Source organism: Nerophis lumbriciformis, linkage group LG09 (genome assembly GCF_033978685.3).
Source record: "Nerophis lumbriciformis linkage group LG09, RoL_Nlum_v2.1, whole genome shotgun sequence".
NCBI lineage: Eukaryota > Metazoa > Chordata > Actinopteri > Syngnathiformes > Syngnathidae > Nerophis > Nerophis lumbriciformis.
Window position 1 is genome coordinate 7,264,966 of NC_084556.2, and position 24,487 is coordinate 7,289,452.

The 24,487-nt window shown below is 38.4% G+C and overlaps 2 protein-coding genes across 6 annotated transcripts in view; one reads left to right on the forward strand and one right to left on the reverse strand.

The window, feature by feature from the left end:
* clip2 (CAP-GLY domain containing linker protein 2) overlaps nt 1-24,487 on the reverse strand; it is a 309,205-nt gene that overhangs the window by 97,612 nt on the left and 187,106 nt on the right. For 2 of the 5 annotated variants that reach the window (XM_061962721.2, XM_061962720.2), the window contains exon 1: nt 18,267-18,570. The exons of 1 other annotated variant lie outside the window; for it this stretch is intronic. In XM_061962721.2, the coding sequence (XP_061818705.2) occupies nt 18,267-18,273 (7 nt within the window). In that variant the 5' untranslated portion in view covers nt 18,274-18,570. Of the gene's footprint in view, nt 1-3,667; nt 4,766-18,266; nt 18,571-24,487 lie in introns of those variants that run through there. 2 more of the 5 variants (XM_061962725.2, XM_061962722.2) reach the window with 2 other exon arrangements.
* cldn2 (claudin 2) lies at nt 18,573-19,552 on the forward strand. Its single transcript, XM_061962726.2, has one exon. The coding sequence runs from the start codon at nt 18,573-18,575 to the stop codon at nt 19,392-19,394; it is 822 nt and encodes a 273-aa protein (XP_061818710.1). The 3' UTR covers nt 19,395-19,552.

A 24,487-nucleotide genomic window follows, 5' to 3' on the forward strand; every position in this document is an offset into this window, starting at 1 on the left:
AACTCTCTGGGCGGTATAGCTCAGTTGATAGAGCGGCCGTGCCAGCAACTTGAGGGTTGCAGGTTCGATCCCCGCTTCCGCCATCCTAGTCACTGCTGTTGTGTCCTTGGGCAAGACACTTTACCCACCTGCTCCCAGTGCCACCCACACTGATTTAAATGTACGTAACTTAGATATTGGGTTTCACTATGTAAAGTGCTTTGAGTCACTAGAGAAAAGCGCTATATAAAAAATAATTCACTTCACTTCACATTTTATTCTTATAAAAATGACATCCTTTGTGTAAAATCTATGCTTTTCCACCCACGACTTTTTCTTCGTTAACTGTACGACTTTTTTAATCCTGATTACGCTTTTCCCTGCGTCTACTCACAGCAATATTTTTTATTTCTGATACGACAACAATATTTTTCATCAACATGTGACTCTGATCTTGTTTCATTTTTGTCTCTCGCAATATGACGATGTTTTCTCTTGTAATAATACAACTTTTTTCATCGTGCCAATTGTAGCTTTACAACTATTCCCTCATCACTTCCTTACGTTTTGCTTGTAACATGGCAGGCAACATCTTACTTTAACCGTTACATTTTTGCCCGAAGATTTATTTTTTATTTGTAATATAACAATTTTTTCCTCGTAAGTTCTTCTTCAGATGTGACAGTTGGATTTACTGACTTTTTTCTCGTTAGGTTTCGACCTTCTCGTATGGCTAAAGTTGTTACTTGGAACTGACATGACCTTTTTCCTCATTATCTAAGGACTTTCTCTGTATTATACGACATGCAACTTTTACATTAAAACATTACATTTCCCCCTGTAATATTATAAGTTTTCCTCGTACATTTTCTTTGGAGGTAACAACTCAATTCACTATGAATTTTTTTTAGATTTCAACCTTCTCGTAGGACATTTGTTTTTCTAGTAACTTTGAAACTTTTTCCTTATCACCTTAAGACTATGGTCTTATAATACAGCAGGCAACATATTACTTTTAAGATTTACATTTTCCCTTGTAATATTACAAAGTGTTCTTGTAGCTTTACGACTTCAATCTCATTACGTTGCCATTTTTTCCTACTAAAATCATTATTTCAGGCTAACATATAATTATTGTATTTATATACACACCACGTTGTATGTTTATATGTTATTATATAGCAATTCTTTGTATCTTTGTAGATGATGCTACATATGTAAAAAAAAAAAAAAAAAAAAAAAAAAAACACATGATGTTAGTGCACCAGTCGAGGAAATTGAGCAAACTACATAAATAACATCCTGTAATTTGATATACCGGTAATTGTTTTGCCCGAATGCAGCTGAGATAGGCTCCAGCGACCCCCCGCGACCCCAAAAGGGATAAGCGGTAGAAAATGGATGGATCTTGATGGATTGAAAATGAACACCAATGAGTTGACTGAACATTATCACATAATTTATTCAGAAAGTATAAATAACGACAAATAAAGATAGAATACTATTAACCGCAACATGTAAGTCTAAAAAAAACAAAACAACAACATTATGATTTGTACATTTTCAGAATGTGCTTGTTCTATTTTTAAACAAAGAAAACAATCTGAAGTTTTCTTTATTTTTAAGTTATCGTGCCGTGATTTTACAAGTTCGGCCCACTCTCCATGTGGCCCCCCATCTAAAATGAGTTTGACACCCCTGTCCTAAAGGCTTTAATGGAGATCGTGTCTCCTCACTCACCATCACGTGATTGTTTATGCACGTTTAGAGATATTATAAAAGGCATGCTTTTATTACAAGTCGTATAGATTATTGTAACGCCTTGCTTTCTGGTCTTCCTAAAAAGGTTATTGCACCTTTACAACTACTCCAAAAGACAGCGGCTCGTGTCCTGACGAAGACCAGAAGGCGGGCTCACATTACACCAGTTTTAAAATCTCTGCATTGGCTCCCCGTGTGTTTCAGGATCAATTTTAAGGTTCTTCTTATGGTTCAAAAATGTTTTTATGGTATTGGGCCTTCTTATCTGTCTTCTTATCCGTCTCAGTGTGGTCTAGTGGTTAGAGTGTCCGCCCTGAGATCGGTACGTTGTGAGTTCAAATCCCGGCCAAGTCATGCCAAAGACTATAAAAATGGGACCCATTACCTCCCTGCTTGGCACTCAGCATCAAGGGTTGGAATTGGGGGTTAAATCACCAAAAATGATTCCCGGGCGCGGCACCGCTGCTGCCCACTGCTCCCCTCACCTCCCAGGGGGTGAACAAGGGGATGGGTCAAATGCAGAGGACAAATTTCACCACACCTAGTGTGTATGACAATCATTGGTACTTTAACTTTTAACTTTTAACTTAACTTATCTTTCAGATTTGCTTTTACCCTGAGATCCTCCGGCACTCATCTCCTAACTATTCCCAAAGTCAGGACACAAAGTCACGGGAAGGCATCTTTCCACCATTATGGCCCCCCATCTATGGAACAGCTTGCCGGCTGCGGAGAACGTTCATGTTTTTAAGAGCAGGCTTAAAACCCACCTTTTTGATTTGGCTTTTACCTGATATTAATTATTTTATTGAAGTCATTTGTATTTTACTTGTTATCCTATTAATTATGCAAGATTTGATTTAGTTATATTTATTTACTGTATATATATATATATATATATATATATATATATACATATATATGTATATATATATATATACAGGGAGGTGTTTAGGGCACGTCCGACCGGTAGGAGGCCACGGGGAAGACCCAGGACACGTTGGGAAGACTATGTCTCCCGGCTGGCCTGGGAACGCCTCGGGATCCCCCGGGAAGAGCTGGACGAAGTGGCTGGGGAGAGGGAAGTCTGGGCTTCCCTGCTTAGGCTGCTGCCCCCGCGACCCGACCTCGGATAAGCGGAAGAAGATGGATGGATGGATGGATGGAGAGATATATAAATATATATATATATATATATACATATATATATACGTATATATATATAATTTTTATTTTATTTTATTTATTTAATCTTCATACGTCTTACTTGTATTTTATTCTTTATCTCTACACATGGTTCTTACTATTTTACAAGTTTTATTTTCCAACTTTCCTCAGATGAGCCATCTGCCTCAGGGGTTGTCGGCCGTGCTTGTGGGGGCGCTTTTGTGTCAGCGTCCTGGTGGCCATGGTCTGATGACCTCCTGGTGCAGATGGCTCCTGTGATAGTGTTTACTCACATGTCTCCTCTGTACTCAGCCGTGCAATCATTGGCCCATATACTTGCATATGTGTGTGTATGTTGTGTGTGTGTGTGTTTGGTATCTGTGTCCGTGCGTACGTAGGTGTCACCGGGGTAATTTTTTAACTTTGTTAATCACTTTGCGTTGCATTTCTTTTATGTATGAAAAGCGCTCTATAAATAAAGCTTGATTTGATTTCATATGGGTCATGGATGATGCTATTTGGTAGAAATGCATGATTCAGGCCTGATCCTGCAGCCTCCACCTGATATTGCTGGAGTCAGGAGGCTTAAGGAGCATGGATGGACGGATGAGGGGGGATGATAATGCGCACCTCCACAAAATGCATCCAATTTGCTCCATTGTTGTAGCGACTGCGGCAACATCAACGCTTGAGAAGCAAAAACCAAACAACAAAAAGCCTCGCACTTCCCATTCACACAATCACACCGGTAAATACTCACATTGAAGCGTCCGAACCGGTGTGCGGTTTTTCCGTCCAAGGAAAGGGAGGATTATCAGCCTGCCACTCCCTGGGATGCGAATATGGATGCTGGGGGCTGAGAAAAAGGGAGAGTCCGCGTGGATCCGGCAAAGTGACGGACCGGTGCCGCTTTAGCACGTAGCTTCCCAGTTGCGTTCAAGACCGCGCATGGACCAAAAGCCCCGTTAATCGTCCGTGGCTGGCGTTTTAGTTAAGTGTCCACCAAAAATCCGACTTTTTCCCCACGACATCAAACGCACCAGATCCAACTTTTCTTTTGTCCTCCTATCTTCCCGATGGGTTCCTCCCGTCTTTGCATTACCTCATCGGATGTGTCTTTTCTCCGGCCTGCCGTCGGTTTTTTTTTTTCCGCACAGTGCGTGGCTATGGTGGGGTAGACTCGACCCACGCAGGCGAGACGGAACAAAGGGGGCCGGGGAAGCAGAGCCTCCTGGGGGACGGACGAGTAGACTACAGTCTTCAGCACCCCCTCCCGCCGAGCAATGACGTGCTCCCTTCAAAAATCTGTTGATTTAAGATTACCTTGTTTTTTTTGGTAACAATACATGACTCATGTAAATATACTCAACGTGATATAATGTAATTTCTACCTACACGTAATTCGGCATTGTTAAAACATCCCAAAATAAATAGTTTGGCAATAAAAAGTAACATTAACTAACATACACTTCACCGCCTTAAGGGGCGCATTCCTCACTGGGAAACACCCAGCCTGCCGCTTGCAAAAGTAGTCATTTCGACGAATACAGACGGAATTGTGAAATAAAACTTAAGCAGAATGAAATCATGGCTTTATAATGTATGACAATTGTGTCATGTTATTTTGTAACATGTTCAATTAATTCAGCCAGGCAAGGCCTTACAAATGGAAGCGATTTCCTAACGTAGTTTGGTGTGGCTACACTGGTGCACTTGTGGAATCGTAACTTAAATGAGAAAAGTCACATAATAACTGAAATTAGCACGTAAATTAACATTACAAAGTATAAATACGCCTTCTTATGTTTAACTTTTAACACAAATGAAGTGCCTACCAATTAATAGAAGCTTGTGTTGGCACTTCCGGCCGGCTAGATTTTGAACGACTCAATTGGCCAGTGTGGAGTCAGGTGGTCTACTAGACGCGCTGCCATTGGTCGCTTTGTCAACAGCGGGCGTTGCCACATTGAGGTCTTGTGACCTGAACCCATAACAATCAGTTCAGTTCATTTATTTCATTCATTCATCAAAAATCAAACATAGGAATTAAATGAATACAATTAAACTAAAATATAAATGAAAAGGAGCAGAAAGAAGTTAAAACATATCTGCCCCCTATTTTCACAAATACAACTTTCAATGTTGGCGACGACAAAGCCATGTTTTCATTATACAACAATTAAACCAATATTGAAGAAAAATTATTCTCAGACATATCTTTTCATCATCATGATTTTTTGAATACAGAAAGATATTTACATTGTTTTATTCCACTGTTAAGATTGTTCCATAAACTAACACCTATGATTGAAATACTTTTTTTTTTCCATTATTACTGTTCGAAATCTAAATTTATTAAAGATTTCAGTTCCTTTCAGATTATAATTACTTTCTCTTTTTTTTACAAATCTGTTTTGTATGTTGTTTGGTAGAATTGTTGCATGCACTTTGTACAAACCCTGTTTCCATATGAGTTGGGAAATGGTGTTAGATGTAAATATAAACGGAATACAATGATTTGCAATTCATTTTCAACCCATATTCAGTTGAATATGCTACAAAGACAACATATTTGATGTTCAAACTGATAAACATTTTATTTTTTGCAAATAATCATTAACTTTAGAATTTGATACCAGCAACACATGACAAAGAAGTTGGGAAAGGTGGCAATGAATACTGTTAAAGTTGAGGAAGCTCATCAAACACTTATTTGGAACATCCCACAGGTGAACGGGCAAATTGGGAACAGGTGGGCGCCATGATTGGGTATAAAAGTAGATTCCATGAAATGCTCAGTCATTCACAACCAAGGATGGAGCGAGGGTCACCACTTTGTCAACAAATGCGTGAGCAAATTGTTGAACAGTTTAAGAAAAACCTTTCTCAAGCAGCTATTGCAAGGAATTTAGGGATTTCACCATCTACGGTCCGTAATATCATCAAAGGGTTCAGAGAATCTGGGGAAATCACTGCACGTAAGCAGCTAAGCCTGTGACCTTCGATCCCTCAGGCTGTACTGCATCAAAAAGCGACATCAGTGTGTAAAGGATATCACCACATGGGCTCAGGAACACTTCAGAAACCCACTGTCAGTAACTACAGTTGGTCGCTACATCTGTAAGTGCAAGTTAAAACTCTCCTATGCAAGGCGAAAACCGTTTATCAACAACACCCAGAAACGCCGTCGGCTTCGCTGGGCCTGAGCTCATCTAAGATGTGGGAAAGTGTTCTGTGGTCTGACGAGTCCACATTTCACATTTTTTTTGGAAACTGTGGACATCGTGTCCTCCGGACCAAAGAGGAAAAGAACCATCCGGATTGTTACAGGCGCAAAGTTGAAAAGCCAGCATCTGTGATGGTATGGGGGTGTATTAGTGCCCAAAACAAGGGTAACTTACACATCTGTGAAGGCGCCATTAATGCTGAAAGGTACATACAGGTTTTGGAGCAACATATGTTGCCATCCAAGCAATGTTACCATGGACGCCCCTGCTTATTTCAGCAAGACAATGCCAAGCCACAGGTTACATCAACGTGGCTTCATAGTAAAAGAGTGCGGGTACTAGACTGGCCTGCCTGTAGTCCAGACCTGTCTCCCATTGAAAATGTGTGGCGCATTATGAAGCCTAAAATACCACAACGGAGACCCCCGGACTGTTGAACAACTTAAGCTGTACATCAAGCAAGAATGGGAAAGAATTCCACCTGAGAAGCTTAAACAATGTGTCTCCTGAGTTCCCAAACGTTTACTGAGTGTTGTTAAAAGGAAAGGCCATGTAACACAGTGGTGAACATGCCCTTTCCCAACTACTTTGGCACGTGTTGCAGCCATGAAATTCTAAGTTAATTATTATTTACAAAAAAAAATAAAGTTTATGAGTTTGAACATCAAACGTGTTGTCTTTGTAGCATATTCAACTGAATATGGGTTGAAAAGGATTTGCAAATCATTGTATTCCGTTTATATTTACATCTAACACAATTTCCCAACTCATATGGAAACGGGGTTTGTACATGATCTTTAGGATATTATACTCTGCCAGTTCATGAAATTTTAATAAGTTTAACTGTTTGAATATTGGGTTTGTGGGTTCCCTGTATGCATTTCCAGTCAGGATTTGTACGGCTCTTTTCTGCAGAAGGAAGATTGGATTGAAATATGTTTTACAGGCACTACAACACACTTCAATACAGTATGTTAGATATTGAACAATCAGTGAGTTATACTAAATATACAATGCTTTTTGATTTAGCAATTCCTTCACTTTGTGTAAAATAGCAATAGTTGTAGATACTTTCGCCTTTTTATCATGTACGTATATGTGATTTCCTTGACAAATGTTCATCCATTAAAACACCCAAAAACTTGATCTCTTGTGTTCTTTGAAACTCAACTCCTTCGACATATAATGAGCCATCCACAATTATACTGCAAAAAAAATCATAAATTTAGTTTTACTAGTATTCAAGGATAACCTATTTACATCAAACCATCTTTTAATTTTGATGAATCAATTTTCAACCACCTCTAACACATCTGTAATATTTTGTTCTGAATAAAATAAGGTTGTGTCGTGCGCAAAGAAAATACGGTTAAACAGTTTGGAAACCATGGTGATATCATTGACGTACATGAGAAACAGTATTGGTCCAAGGACTGATCATTGTGGTACTCCACAACTAATATTATGTAAGGCAGACTTCCAACTGTTAACTTCCACAAACTGTTTTCGGTCCTTCGGGTAACTTTGACCCACTCGTGAGCCAATCCTCTTATTCCATATTTGTACAGTTTGTCCAATAATAACTTATGGTCGAGCGTATCAAACGCTTTTTGAAGGTCTACAAAAAAACTTGCTAAATATTGTTTTCTATCTATTACAGTGGAAATTTCTTCTACCAAATCAATTATTGCTGTTGTTGTTTAGTGATTGGGACTAAACCTTATTGACTATTACTTAAAATGTTATATCTATTAATACATGTATTTAACCTGAAAGCAAACAATTTCTCTAAGATCTTTGAGAACTGTGGCAGCAGTGATATTTGTCTGTGATTCGAGTACTTGTGCTGGTTTCCACCTTTGTAAAGTGGTATTACTTTAGCAATTTTCATACGGTCTGGAAATATCCCTTTCATGAATGATACATTGCAAATGCGAATGGTTCAATAACTAAATCTATGGTGCTCTTTACAAATGTCATTCATATCTATATAATGGTTTATTTCAATCGTGGCTACTTTATCATAAAGAAAAATACGGTTTATATTATTTATTACAGTTTCTCCAAATTTATTATTAACTTTAATTTTTGGTATTCGTTTAGCCAAAGTAGGGCCAATGTTTACAAAGAAATTATCAAAATAATTGATTACATTATTAGTTGGAAAATCATGTGACTTGTCACCAGGGGCGCCGAAAAGGGGGGGTAAAGGAGACGGATTCTAGGGGCCCATGATGGAGGAGGGCCCAGAGAGGCCCCTAATGATGATGAAATTATAATACAGAAAAAATAATGACACTGTGTTGGGGGCCCTGTAAAGATTATTTTCATGGGGCCCAAAATCCCTTGCGGCGCCCCTGCTTGTCACTGTCACAAACCTGTAGAACAGTGGTTCTCGACCTTTTTTCAGTGATGTACCCCCTGTGAATTTTTTTTTAATTCAAGTACCCCCTAATCAGAGCAAAGCATTTTTGGAGAAAAAAAGAGATAAAGAAGTAAAATACAGCACTATGTCATCAGTTTCTGATTTATTAAATTGTATAACAGTGCAAAATATTTCTCATTTGTAGTGGTCTTTCTTGAACTATTTGGAAAAAAAGATAGGTTTTTATTTATATTTATAAAGGATTTTTGAATTGTTGCTATTTTTAGAATATTTAAAAAAAAATCTCACGTACCCCTTGGCCTACCTTCAAGTACCCCCACGGGTACGCGTACCCCCATTTGAGAACCACTGCTGTAAAACATATTAAATGTATTTACCATTGGCGTTGTTAGGCCTATTTTAGGGGGGCTCAAGCCCCCCTAAAATATTCTTAAGCCCCCCTAAATAATTTGGTGTTATATATATATATTTTTTTTTTACAAATACATATTCATTATAAAGTGGCCCGAATAGGAGTTTAAATAAATAATCATATAACCTGTTATTATTCACTCAGTTTCCCCTCACTTCGTAGCGTAAGGTAGAGAGCCCCTTTAGTGCGTCGGTGTCCAATCCATTCCACTTGTTCATATAGAAAATGTCCGCATTTTCTCTGCGACCTTTCTTGCGGTCCTGCAGCTGTACGAAGCACATTATCTTCCTTTACAATGAGTGAAGCTGCACGAAACCTTGTGTGTGCAATTGTAAATAATTTAGTTTTTAAGTTTTGTGTTTCTTGTAGAATCTATATAAAGTAATATACATTAGCCTATTGTTAAAATAATGAAAAAAACATCATTAAATATATTTGTTTTATTGTATTGTTACATTAATAGCTGTTGTATTATTATAGGATGGCTTGTTAAACATTTCATAGGATTTTCAGAGGGAGGAAAAACCAAGACATTTAATATAAAATGTAAAATGAATAAATACATAAAAAGAAAAAGAAAAAAAATGGTTAAAAGCCATCGTCCCGGGGAGCATTTCATTTCGTCCCGTGCATTAAAAAAAAAATAATAATAATAACAATGAATAATTTCTAAGTCTTTGTTAGCCGTTTGTGAAGTTTTGTGCTTGTGCGCAACGTTCGCTCGCATTCTGTGCATCTCCTGGGGGCTAAGCCCCCCCCCCTGTCCTTAAAAGCTAGTGACGCCCCTGGTATTTACATTTGTTTATTTATTTGTTAGAGTCCGTAAAATTAATTATAACACCAATAAAATAAGCTAAAAAATAAAACTGATGCCACAAATCGCATAGTTTGTTTGTATAGTATTTTTTACATAGTTTATAGACTTTTTTTTTGGTCAACACTTCAACTGTTTAGTCAGTCTACCCCAGGGCAGCTGTGGCTATGAAAGTAGCTTACCACCACCAGGTGTGAATGATTGATGGGTTCTACATGTAAAGCGACTTTGGGTACTTAGAAAAGCGCTATATAAATCCCAGTTATTATTATTATTATTATTAGTGCAGTTTTTTTAAATTGACCACTAGATGTCGGTAAAAACCCTGAAAACAATCACCTGGCCTATAAATCAAAACGCATCACATAAACTTTAAACCCTCAACATAACTCAATTAATATTGATAATAATAAATGTGTTTTGTAAAAGCAGTGTGTTGCAGTCATAGTATAAGTTTTAGCCTGGGCTCCTGTCAGCGTTGGATGTTGGTTAACATTTCATTCCTAACATAGAAAAAAAAAAAGGTACATAAATAGGTTATCCAGTGTACAAAATAACTAAATAAAACTAAAATAAGGAAAAACAACTGGCTTTTTGAAGACGCCTGACAGGATTGGTTTATGCAGAAGTGATGCTTTTTATGTTAACTGTACCGACTGTTACGACCCGCTGCCCGGATCATAGTTTGTTTGTTTGAGTCACATGTGTTTTCAGCACCTTGAGTTTCGTTTATTTCTGTTGCCATGACGGCAGATTGTTTACACCTGCCTCTGGTTAGTGTCCGGGACGCGCACCTGTTGCCCGGGCACTAATCAGAGGGCTATTTAGTCTTTGCTCTGGCCTCACTCGGTCTGGCTTCGTAGTTTGTTCCCATACAACTGATGACGATTATTTCATGTTCCTTAGCTGCTAGTTTTCACGCTATGCCATTTTGCCTGCTAGCTCCCACGCTAGTCCTTTTGTTTCTTGCCTTTTGTGCTACGTGCATGTCTTTTTGTTTATCCACCGTATGATTTATATTTTAAATAAATCATATTCGTACCTGCAAGCTGTGTCCGAAGCCGTCTGCATCCTTGGGAGAACCACACCCGCATCACTATGCGACCAAGTCGTTTCACCGACCATGTTTTTTTTTAGTCTCACTTTAACATTATTAGTGGAACCCCCCCACCCCCCAGAAAAAAAAAAACACAATAAAGTAATTGTACACATTCTATAGGTACACTTAACATGTATTCATTCAGCAAAAATGCTTATGATATTATTTCATTGTTTGCCTTCATTTAGAAGAGTTCTGTGACTATCATCACTATTTTCTGTTACATTTAGAATCCGAATCAGAATAGTTTTATTGCCATTGTTTGAGAACGGGTTCACAAACTAGGAATTTTCCTTGGTGATTTTAGTGTGACTTTTGGGCATATTTTTCAATGGAGTTCAGATTTCAACTCCAAAGTACCACTTTTGGGGCAAGTGAGTTCAGCAGTAAGTTTTGGATGCTTTCATTTCTAGTACATTTGTTTATGTTTTAGTACTTTTTTTTTCCCTTCTCGGTGCTGCCTGATTAACATGCAGTGTGAGCGGATAATGTCTCTCTGTGATTTTTACAATAGAGGCCTCAGTTCCCCCCAATGTGTGGACGTTGGCCCTCATGGGGCAGGCTGCTTCGCACAGGAAGTGGCTGGATTACGCCGCTTTAATCCCATTAGTATGCCATGTGAGGCCAGGGGACTACAAAGAATGGAAAAGCACAATCGCAGGTGGAAGGTACTCCTGTTTGGTTGTCTTTCTCGACGGCGTGTCAAAGGTCACCGTTTTTTTTTTTTTTAGGTAGCCAAAGAGAGAATGATTAACCGGACTGTCAAGCAGGGAGCGTGTGTTTGACAGGAGGTGACGGCCCGGATGGCGGCGAGCATCTGACCACGACACGGAGATGTGCGAGAACACGGGAAGCCACAAGAGCCTATTGTCCCGTCCATAAAATATGTTGTTTTTTTGCTCAAGTGACTTTTACAATGCAAACATGCTAACGACTTAAGGATAAGAAGACGGAAGAAGTAGTATAAACAACAGGAATAACTGTTTCCTTCAACCCCATCATCGGGAAGCAAAGGGACGCAAACAATATAATACACAGTAAGTCAATTTACCTACTGTATATTAAAGTCACACGTTACAAAGATCAGTTAAACTTACTGAAGTGTATTATATATTGTAACATATTGGCATAGAGAAAGAAGGCCTGCATATACAGTAAACACTTCTTAAAGTGAAAACTTTGATGATCAAATGAGTTAAAAAGCTAACGAGCTACTTAGATTGCTGTAAGTAGATATACAGTAAATATATCTTACTGTTTATATACTGAACTGTAGTGAAGTGCAAACATAAACTCTAAATATGTCTCACTTGAACTATGATATACAAGTATATCAGTGTTATTCCAATCATGTTTCAACATTTTCTAAATGTTGGATGGCCCGTGCCTGTTTGTCCGCATGTCACAGTTAAAATGTTTACAGAAACATTTAATATAAAGTACAGGCCAAAAGTTTGGACACACCTTCCCATTTCAATGCATTTTCATGACTATTTACATTGTAGATTGTCACTGAAGGCATCAAAACTACACACCTGTGAAGTGAAAACCATTTCAGGTGACTAACTCTTGAAGCTCATCGAGAGAATGCCAAGAGTGTGCAAAGCAGTAATCAGAGCAAAGGGTGGCTAATTTGAAGAAACTAGAATATAAAACATCTTTTAAGTTATTTCACCTTTTTTTGTTAAGTACATAACTCCACATGTGTTCGTTCATTCATAGTTTTGATGCCTTCAGTGACAATCTACAATGTAAATAGTCATGAAAATAAAGAAAACGCATTGAATGAGGAGAAGGTGTGTCCAAACTTTTGGCCTGTACTTTACATGAGAAACAGTATTGGTCCAAGGACTGATCCTTGTGGTACTCCACAACTAATATTATGTAAGGCAGACTCTACTATATATCACCACTTTCTACAGCCTGTGTAATAAGTGACATTATTCTTGGTAAACAAACTGCAAACAAGAGCACTGCAAAAACAACGGCGGCATAATTTACGGTAAAAAAAATTATGTCGCAAAAACAACAGGGGTACCGTTTTTCCGACTGTAAAAGCAACGACCGTGGTTCTTACACTAAAAACTGGCAGCTCTGTTGGCAGAATTTTATCGGAAAAACGACAGTGGTACAGTATTACACTGTAAAAACGATCGCCGTAGACTTTACGATAAAAGAATGGCAGCTCGATTGCCAGAATGTTACAGTTAAAATGACAGCTATACCATTTTCCCATTGTATTACCCTGTAAAAACACCAATCGTAGATTTACGGGAAACAACTGGCAGGTGAGTCGGCAGAATTTTCTCGTGAAAATAATAGCGATACCATTTTACAGTAATACACTGTGAAAATAACTATAGATTTAATGGTTAAAAAAATGGCAGCTGTGTCGCCAGAATTTGACCAAAAAAATAACAGTGGTACCGTTTTCCCATTTACAGTATTAAACTATAAAAACAATAACTGGAGAGTTTACGGTAAAAAAGGCAGCTCTGTCACCAGAATTTGATTGTAAAAAAAAAACCAGTGGTACCATTTTTCTATTTACTATCATAACTCTTTAAACATACCAACCGTAAATTTCACGGGAAACAAAAACGACAGCTGTACAGTTTTTTCCATTTACACTGTAAAAACAATGACCATAGATTTTACAGTAAAGGACTGGCAGCCCTGTCACCAAATCTTTAAAAAAATGACAGTAGTATCGTTTTTCCATTTTAAGTATTACACTGTAAAAACAATGCCCGTAGATTTACGGTAAAACACTGGCAGGTTAGTCGCTAGAATTTTATCGTGACAATAACAGCGGTACAGTTCTTCCATTTCCTGTATTAAACTCTAAAACCAATGATTGTTGATTTAACGGTAAAAAATGGCAACTTTACTGGCAGGATTTTACTGTAAAAATAACAATAGCACATTTTTTTTTCATTTACAGTATTATGCTGTAAAGACAACGCCCGTAGATTTACGGTAAAACACTGGCAGGTTAGTCGCTAGAATTTTATCGTGACAATAACAGCGGTATAGTTTTTCCATTTCCTGTATTAAACTCTAAAACCAATGATTGTTGATTTAACAGTAAAAAATGGCAACTTTGTCGGCAGGATTTTACTGTAAAAATAACAATAGTAAATTTTTTTCATTTACAGTATTATGCTGTAAAGACAACGCCCGTAGATTTACGGTAAAACACTGGCAGGTTAGTCGCTAGAATTTTATCGTGACAATAACAGCGGTACAGTTTTTCCATTTCCTGTATTAAACTCTAAAACCAATGATTGTTGATTTAACAGTAAAAAATGGCAACTTTGTCGGCAGAATTTTACTGTAAAAATAACAATAGCACAATTTTTTCATTTACAGTATTATGCTGTAAAAACAACGCCCGTAGATTTACGGTAAAACACTGGCAGGTTAGTCGCTAGAATTTTATCGTGACAATAACAGCGGTACAGTTTTTCCATTTCCTGTATTAAACTCTAAAACCAATGATTGTTGATTTAATGGTAAAAAATGGCAACTTTGTCGGCAGAATTTTACTGTAAAAATAACAATAGCACAATTTTTTCATTTACAGTATTATGCTGTAAAAACGACGCCCGTAGATTTACGGTAAAACACTGGCAGGTTAGTCGCTAGAATTTTATCGTGACAATAACAGCGGTACAGTTCTTCCATTTCCTGTATTAAACTCTAAAACCAATGATTGTTGATTTAATGGTAAAAAATGGCAACTTTGTCGGCAGAATTTTACTGTAAAAATAACAATAGCACAATTTTTTCATTTACAGTATTATGCTGTAAAAACGACGCCCGTAGATTTACGGTAAAACACTGGCAGGTTAGTCGCTAGAATTTTATCGTGACAATAACAGCGGTACAGTTTTTCCATTTCCTGTATTAAACTGTAAAACCAATGATTGTTGATTTAACAGTAAAAAATGGCAACTTTGTCGGCAGGATTTTACTGTAAAAATAACAATAGCACAATTTTTTCATTTACAGTATTATGCTGTAAAAACAACGCCCGTAGATTTACGGTAAAACACTGGCAGGTTAGTCGCTAGAATTTTATCGTGACAATAACAGCGGTACAGTTCTTCCATTTCCTGTATTAAACTCTAAAACCAATGATTGTTGATTTAATGGTAAAAAATGGCAACTTTGTCGGCAGAATTTTACTGTAAAAATAACAATAGCACAATTTTTTCATTTACAGTATTATGCTGTAAAAACAACGCCCGTAGATTTACGGTAAAACACTGGCAGGTTAGTCGCTAGAATTTTATCGTGACAATAACAGCGGTACAGTTTTTCCATTTCCTGTATTAAACTCTAAAACCAATGATTGTTGATTTAACGGTAAAAAATGGCAACTTTGCTGGCAGGATTTTACTGTAAAAATAACAATAGCACATTTTTTTTTCATTTACAGTATTATGCTGTAAAGACAACGCCCGTAGATTTACGGTAAAACACTGGCAGGTTAGTCGCTAGAATTTTATCGTGACAATAACAGCGGTACAGTTTTTCCATTTCCTGTATTAAACTCTAAAACCAATGATTGTTGATTTAACAGTAAAAAATGGCAACTTTGTCGGCAGGATTTTACTGTAAAAATAACAATAGTAAATTTTTTTCATTTACAGTATTATGCTGTAAAGACAACGCCCGTAGATTTACGGTAAAACACTGGCAGGTTAGTCGCTAGAATTTTATCGTGACAATAACAGCGGTACAGTTCTTCCATTTCCTGTATTAAACTCTAAAACCAATGATTGTTGATTTAACAGTAAAAAATGGCAACTTTGTCGGCAGAATTTTACTGTAAAAATAACAATAGCACAATTTTTTCATTTACAGTATTATGCTGTAAAAACAACGCCCGTAGATTTACGGTAAAACACTGGCAGGTTAGTCGCTAGAATTTTATCGTGACAATAACAGCAGTACAGTTTTTCCATTTCCTGTATTAAACTGTAAAACCAATGATTGTTGATTTAACGGTAAAAAATGGCAACTTTGTCGGCAGGATTTTACTGTAAAAATAACAATAGCACATTTTTTTCATTTACAGTATTATGCTGTAAAAACAACGCCCGTAGATTTACGGTAAAACACTGGCAGGTTAGTCGCTAGAATTTTATCGTGACAATAACAGCGGTACAGTTCTTCCATTTCCTGTATTAAACTCTAAAACCAATGATTGTTGATTTAACGGTAAAAAATGGCAACTTTGCTGGCAGGATTTTACTGTAAAAATAACAATAGCACATTTTTTTTTCATTTACAGTATTATGCTGTAAAGACAACGCCCGTAGATTTACGGTAAAACACTGGCAGGTTAGTCGCTAGAATTTTATCGTGACAATAACAGCAGTACAGGTCTTCCATTTCCTGTATTAAACTCTAAAACCAATGATTGTTGATTTAACAGTAAAAAATGGCAACTTTGTCGGCAGGATTTTACTGTAAAAATAACAATAGTAAATTTTTTTCATTTACGGTATTATGCTGTAAAAACAACGCCCGTAGATTTACGGTAAAACACTGGCAGGTTAGTCGCTAGAATTTTATCGTGACAATAACAGCAGTACAGTTCTTCCATTTCCTGTATTAAACTCTAAAACCAATGATTGTTGATTTAATGGTAAAAAATGGCAACTTTGTCGGCAGGATTTTACTGTAAAAATAACAATAGTAAAAATTTTTCATTTACAGTATTATGCTGTAAAAACAACGCCCGTAGATTTACGGTAAAACACTGGCAGGTTAGTCGCTAGAATTTTATCGTGACAATAACAGCGGTACAGTTCTTCCATTTCCTGTATTAAACTCTAAAACCAATGATTGTTGATTTAACAGTAAAAAATGGCAACTTTGTCGGCAGGATTTCACTGTAAAAATAACAATAGTAAAATTTTTTCATTTACAGTATTATGCTGTAAAAACAACGCCCGTAGATTTACGGTAAAACACTGGCAGGTTAGTCGCTAGAATTTTATCGTGACAATAACAGCGGTACAGTTTTTCCATTTCCTGTATTAAACTCTAAAACCAATGATTGTTGATTTAACGGTAAAAAATGGCAACTTTGTCGGCAGGATTTTACTGTAAAAATAACAATAGTAAATTTTTTTCATTTACAGTATTATGCTGTAAAAACAACGCCCGTAGATTTACGGTAAAACACTGGCAGGTTAGTCGTTAGAATTTTATCGTGACAATAACAGCGGTACAGTTCTTCCATTTCCTGTATTAAACTCTAAAACCAATGATTGTTGATTTAATGGTAAAAAATGGCAACTTTGTCGGCAGAATTTTACTGTAAAAATAACAATAGCACAATTTTTTCATTTACAGTATTATGCTGTAAAAACAACGCCCGTAGATTTACGGTAAAACACTGGCAGGTTAGTCGCTAGAATTTTATCGTGACAATAACAGCAGTACAGTTCTTCCATTTCCTGTATTAAACTCTAAAACCAATGATTGTTGATTTAACGGTAAAAAATGGCAACTTTGCTGGCAGGATTTTACTGTAAAAATAACAATAGCACAATTTTTTCATTTACAGTATTATGCTGTAAAAACAACGCCCGTAGATTTACGGTAAAACACTGGCAGGTTAGTCGCTAGAATTTTATCGTGACAATAACAGCAGTACAGTTCTTCCATTTCCTGTATTAAACTCTAAAACCAATGATTGTTGATTTAATGGTAAAAAATGGCAACTTTGTCGGCAGAATTTTACTGTAAAAATAACAATAGCACAATTTTTTCATTTACAGTATTATGCTGTAAAAACAACGCCCGTAGATTTACGGTAAAACACTGGCAGGTTAGTCGCTAGAATTTTATCGTGACAATAACAGCGGTACAGTTCTTCCATTTCCTGTATTAAACTCTAAAACCAATGATTGTTGATTTAATGGTAAAAAATGGCAGTAAAAATACCGTAAAAATAACAGTAGCACCGTTTTTCCATTTACAGTAATACACTGTAAAAACAACAACCATGGGTTTGATGGTAAAAAACTGGCAGATCAGTTTCCTTAAATTTACCGTGTAAATTACAGTTTCACTGTTTACCGATTTACAGTATTATACTGGAAACAACTGCAGTAGATTTAAGGGTAAAAATTGGCAGCTCTGTCGCCAGGTTTACCATAAAATAACATTAGCACCATTTTTTCCAATTTAAGTAAGAATTAGCTGTAAAACACCCCCAGTAAATTTTGAGGTAAAATCCTGGCGATTCACTGCCAGTTTTACCGTAAAATCGACAAATTTAAAACAAATTTAAAACAATTTTTTAACATATTTTTAAATTTAAAATTGAATAAAAAAACATTTGAAAATACATTTCTAACATAAATAAATAATTTAAAAAACAAAACAACATTTTTTACCTTGCATAGCTGAGGCACAGTACTCTGGCTGACCGTGAGGGGGCGTATGTGAGTTGGCAGGTGCTTGGAAAAGCTGGTGAGAGATGAATAAAAGTAAAAGAAAACAAAGGGGACTTTTACGACAAAGTAACAGAGCCTTTTCTGTACACAAATATAAGCAAGCCCCACAAATAAATTTTTAGTTTTATAACAAAAAATTGAATGAGATTAAGAAATATTTAAAACTCGTTAGTTGACTGTAGCGTGACGGACTGACTAATTAAAAAAACTGTTTCTATTCCTTGTGAACCCCCAACAGAGGTCGCCATGGCGTCGGCAGCCCTTGAGCTAATGGGCTTCGTCTTGGGCTCGATAGGGATGCTGGGAACCCTGGTGGCCACGGTGCTCCCCTACTGGCAGATCTCTGCACACATCGGCTCCAACATCGTGACAGCGGTCGCCAACATGAAGGGCCTGTGGATGGAGTGCGTCTACATGAGCACGGGCTCCTTCCAGTGCGACACCTACAACTCCATCTTGGCGCTGACGGGTGACCTGCAGGCGTCGCGCGCCCTCATGGTCATCTCCTTGGTGCTGTCCGTGCTGGGGGTCTTCATCTCAACTTTGGGGATGCAGTGCACGGTCTGCCTCGAGGGCTCCGGGGCGGTCAAGAGTCGGGTTGCGGGGGCCGGGGGTTGCCTCTTCCTCACAGCGGGCTTCCTGGCGCTCATCCCCCTGGCGTGGACCACGCACGAGGTGATCCAGACTTTCTACAGTCCAACCGTGCCCAACAGTATGAAGTTCGAGCTGGGCGAGTGCCTCTACCTGGGCCTGGCCTCCGCGCTGCTCTCCATGCTCGGGGGCGGAATGCTCAGCGCCTCCTGCTGCGAGGAGCAGGAGGGCGGCCGCGGGAGGAGGGGCGGTGGCTACCCTTACCCCGTCGGGGGCAGTGCCACTTTGGGCACAGGGGTGCGCCACAACCCGCAGGCCTACCGGAACCCCACGCTGCAGATGGGAGGAATAGGTGCAGCCAGCAGGGGGCAGACACTGATCCGAAGCGGCAGCGGAAGCTCGCACACGAGTACGCATGGCGGCCAGACGGTCAAAAAACCCCCGGCAAAAGGGTATGATGTCACAGGGTACGTTTGAGGACATCGGGAAATGTGTCAACACCCCAACGCCACCAAACAAAATGACTATTTGAAAAAAAAAAGGAAACGTTTTGGGACTGTATAATTTTGTAATAAATACATTTTGGCCTTTTTGAAGTGCGTTTTATTTGACAGGCTTACATTGCTCATGTGCAAGACTGGACGTCCGGTGGAGTAGATCATTTTTAGTCTTTACTACTTATTTCATTACGAAAATGGCGGTTATCATTAATAACTGTCAGGAGGAGCGATTGTATTAACTATGTGTTGCGCTCATGCGTGAACAAGAGTACCCATAGGATAATTATTTTGTTTTTTCGATATTTCTATTGAGAAAGATGGTGGTTGTCATTAATAACTGGCAGGCGGCGCTATCGTATTACAGTAATTATATTCCCCCGTTGGCCGTGTGTGCATGTGCTCATGGGGTAGCTAGCCCGCCGTGGGCTTTGACTTTGTGGATTATTTCAAGTCTGTCGATAATGCACAGTGGCGGTTATCATTTGTAACTGTCGGGAGGAGTGATAGTATTACGTCAGTTATGTGACACATCCACATACAAGTCACATGCGCCTGTGTGTAAACAAATGTACTGTAGGCTTTGACTTTGTGGATTATTTTTTGTATTTTCTATTTTTATTATGTTTGACTTTGTGGATTATTTCAAGTCTGTCGATTATGCACAGGGGTGGTTATCATTTGTAACTGTCGGGAGGAGGGATAGCATTACGTCAGTTATGTGACACATCCACATACAAGTCACATGCGCTTGTGTGTAAGCGAATGTACTGTAGGCTTTGACTTTGTGGATTATTTTTTGTTTTTTCTACTTTTATTACGAAAGGTGTCAGTTGTCATTAATAACAGACAGATATCGTATTACAGTAATTATATGCCCATGTTGCGTGTGCATGCATGTGCTTATGTGGTAGCTAGCCCGCCGTGGGCTTTGACTTTGTGGATTATTTCAAGTCTGTCGATTATGCACAGTGGCGGTTATCATTTGTAACTATCGGGAGGAGTGATAGTATTACGTCAGTTATGTGACACATCCACATACAAGTCACATGCGCCTGTGTGTAAACAAATGTACTGTAGGCTTTGACTTTGTGGATTATTTTTTGTATTTTCTATTTTTATTATGTTTGACTTTGTGGATTATTTCAAGTCTGTCGATTATGCACAGGGGTGGTTATCATTTGTAACTGTCGGGAGGAGGGATAGCATTACGTCAGTTATGTGACACATCCACATACAAGTCACATGCGCTTGTGTGTAAGCGAATGTACTGTAGGCTTTGACTTTGTGGATTATTTTTTGTTTTTTCTATTTTTATTATGAAAGGTGTCAGTTGTCATTAATAACAGACAGATATCGTATTACAGTAATTACTGTATATGCCCATGTTGCGTGTGCATGCATGTGCTCATGTGGTAGCTAGCTCCATGTGGGCTTTGACTTTGTGGAATATTTTGAGTCTGTCTATTACGCACGATGATGGTTATCATTTACAACTGTCGAGAGGAGAACAAGCATTACGTCAGTTATGTGACTTATCCACAATGCAAGTCACATGCACTTGTGTGTGAGCAAATGTATCGTAGGCTTTGTCTTTGTGTATTATTTTTTGTCTTTTCTACCTCCGTTGTGAAAGCTGTCGGTCATCATTAATAACAGGCAGGTGGAGATATTGTATCGCTGTAATTATTTGTCCACGCTGCGTCTGCGAGCATTTTGCTTGTGTGGTAGCGCGCAACCGTGGGCTTTGACTTTGTGGATTATTTTTGGTCTTGTCTATTTTTATTAACAAAAGGTGTCTATTATCATTAATAACAGGCAGGCGGAGCCATCTTATTGCAGTAATTATATGCCCGCATTGCGTGCATATGCTTGTGTGGTAGCGATCATGCCGTGGGCTTTGACTTTGTGCATTATTTTGAGTCTGTCTAATGCGCACGGTGGCGGTTATCGTTAGTGCCTGCCGGGAAGAGTGATAGCAATATGTCAGTTTATGTGACACAGTCATGAAGCATGTTCACATGCCTGAGCGAATATACCTTAGGCTTTATGGATTGTTTTTAGTTTTTTTTGTTTATTTCCTTTGTGCAATATAGTGGTTATTATTAATAACTAGCAGGGGAGTCAATTGCATTGTAGTATGTCTACGGTGCGTGTATGTGCGTGTGCGAACATACTGGTCTTTGACTTTTTGTATTATTTTGATTATATATTACGCAAACTGGCGGGTTATCAGCTGTAACTCAGGCATGATCGCAATAACTCCTCTATATGACCGTTACAAAATATTTTTTATTGAAAATATTTTATTATATTATTTATTATATTTTTGTATTTATTTTTATTTGTACTATATTATATTTGTATTAATTATATTTTGTTAAAAAATATTTTTTGAATATAAAATTACCATAATAGTCTTACAATGTTAATAAAAAAACTGGGCATTATTATGTTTTAAAAGGCATACATTTTGGGGGTATAAAAATCTAAATTTTATGTGTAGGATGTGACCTACTAACCCACTAAGTTGTCGTTTTTCCAGCACGACAGTCAAAAGATTGCAAACCCTGAACTGAAGGCAAACAGAAACTGAAGAAAAACAAACTTGGGCACACAAAACCCTGATCGATCCATCCTGTATGTGTTGACTCAACTAGACTGTTGGACCAACCACACAAACTAAACACAACGGTCTACTTAGTTCCTTTAGCCATGGCAAATTAACTCTTTTAGAACAACATTGTAATAATGCGCTATCTATAGTCAAAACCATGAACCCGAAGCTAAATTCCACAAATTCCAAGAAGTGAGGGCAAAATTTGATTTGCGTTAGCACAGGTCACACCTGAGGAACATTCCCAACGTTCAAGTATATCACACTAACCAGAGCCGTGTATAGAGAGAGTACGTACTGGCCAACCCGGTTTCAGGCGATCTCCTCAATGCTTGGTCTAAAGGCACTCACATGACTACGGGGCGCTCTGACTGCTACAACTTTGAGCTGATGCTATGTGTCTGCGACGCTTCCTCGTTAGTTTTTCGACGTGTATAAATGTCATGTTGTGCAGCATGGGGCTGCTCAGCCCGCGAGAACCCGAAAAGAGGACAAGTATGGGAAGTGAAGGTTCGTAAACAGCACAGGAGAGCCACCGATTAAAAGAGTCAAAGAAACCCAATTTTGGGTGTAATAATAGATACGAAAATGAACTGGAAATATCATAAAAAATATACAACATAAAGTGGCAAGGAATACGTAAATAATGAATAAAGCAAAATATGTTCTGGACCAAAAATCACTCCATATTCTCTACTACTCACCAGTGTTACCATATCTGAGTTATTGTGCAGAAATATGGGTAAATAAGTACAAAAGTACACTTATTCACTTAGCATTAGGGATGTCCGATAATGGCTTTTAGCCGATATCCGATATTGTCCAACTCTTTAATTACCGATACCGATATCAACCGATACTGATATATACAGTCGTGGAATTAACACATTATTATGCCTAATTAGGACAACCAGGTATGGTGAAGATAAATCAAATCAAATCAAATCAACTTTATTTATAGAGCACATTTAAAATTTACCACAGGGGTAGCCAAAGTGCTGTACAATGAGCAGGTTAAAAGATAAAACGAGTACCGAGCAAACACAACACAACACAAACAGAACACGATAAAAAATAAATAATTAAAATAGAATTAATAAAAACATAAAAACATAAAAACAGGATCACAGCAGGTGTATTATGGGGCGCCATTGCAGGATGGATATCACTCAGTGTTAAAAGCCATGGAATAAAAGTATGTTTTTAAGAGAGATTTAAAAACAGGAAGAGAGGAGGCTTGTCTAACACTCAGGGGTAGGTCGTTCCAGAGCTTGGGAGCAGCAACGGCGAAAGCTCTGTCACCTCTAAGCTTCAGCCTTGTGTCAGGGACCGTCAACAGCAGCTGATCGGCTGATCTTAAGGATCGGGTGGGGCAGTAAGGCTGAAGGAGGTCGGAGAGATAGGTTGGCGCGAGGTTGTTTAGACATTTAAAAACAAATAAAAGGAGTTTAAAATGTATTCGGTAACGCACAGGGAGCCAGTGAAGGGACGCTAAAATAGGGGTGATGTGCTCACGTCTGCGGGTCTGTGTTAGCAGACGAGCAGCAGAGTTCTGCACGAGCTGCAGGCGGGCGAGGGAGGCCTGGCTAATGCCAACATACAGGGCATTACAATAATCAAGACGAGTCGAGATAAAAGCGTGGATTAATTTCTCAAGATCATGTCTTGATAGAAGCGGTTTCACTTTCGCTATTTGGCGTAATTGATAAAAGCTTTTTTGAACGACGCTGCTGATTTGTTTTTCGAATTTAAAATCTGAGTCAAACTTTACCCCCAGGTTTGTGACAGAGTCGCTGAGATACGGGGTCAGAGTGCCGAGGTCAACGTTGGGGGAGGGAGAGCGACTTGGACCGAACAACATAACTTCTGTTTTATCTTCATTTAGGCTCAGGAAGTTAGCTGAAAGCCAGACTTTGATGTCGTGCAGGCAGTCAATAAGACGTTGAACCGTGTTATTTTGTGCCATGGGAAAATAAATCTGGCAATCATCGGCATAAAAATGAAATGCAATACTGTACTTCCTAAAAATAGAACCAAGGGGGATAAGGTAAAGCGCAAATAAAATTGGGGCAAGGATTGAGCCCTGGGGGACCCCATGTGGTAAAGGAGCTGTGGACGACATAAAACTGTCTACTTTTACACAAAAACTCCTGTCGGTTAGGTACGACCGGAACCAGTTGAGGGCGGCGCCCTTAATGCCCACACAGTTCTCAAGACGAGTGATTAAGGTGGCGTGGTCGACGGTGTCGAACGCAGCAGACAGATCTAAAAGCACCAGGACAACATATTTACCAGAATCAGTGGACAGGAGGATATCGTTAAAAACTTTTAGAAGCGCTGACTCTGTGCTGTGGAGGGCTTTAAAACCGGACTGGAACAGCTCAGTGATACCATTATCCTCTAAGAAGGGCAACAACTGACTGTAGACAACCTTCTCTAATATTTTGGAAATGTAT

Bases quoted from the DNA above. Each gene is read 5' to 3' on its own strand.
- cldn2 (XM_061962726.2), top strand. From the start codon at position 18,573: ATGGCGTCGGCAGCCCTTGAGCTAATGGGCTTCGTCTTGGGCTCGATA.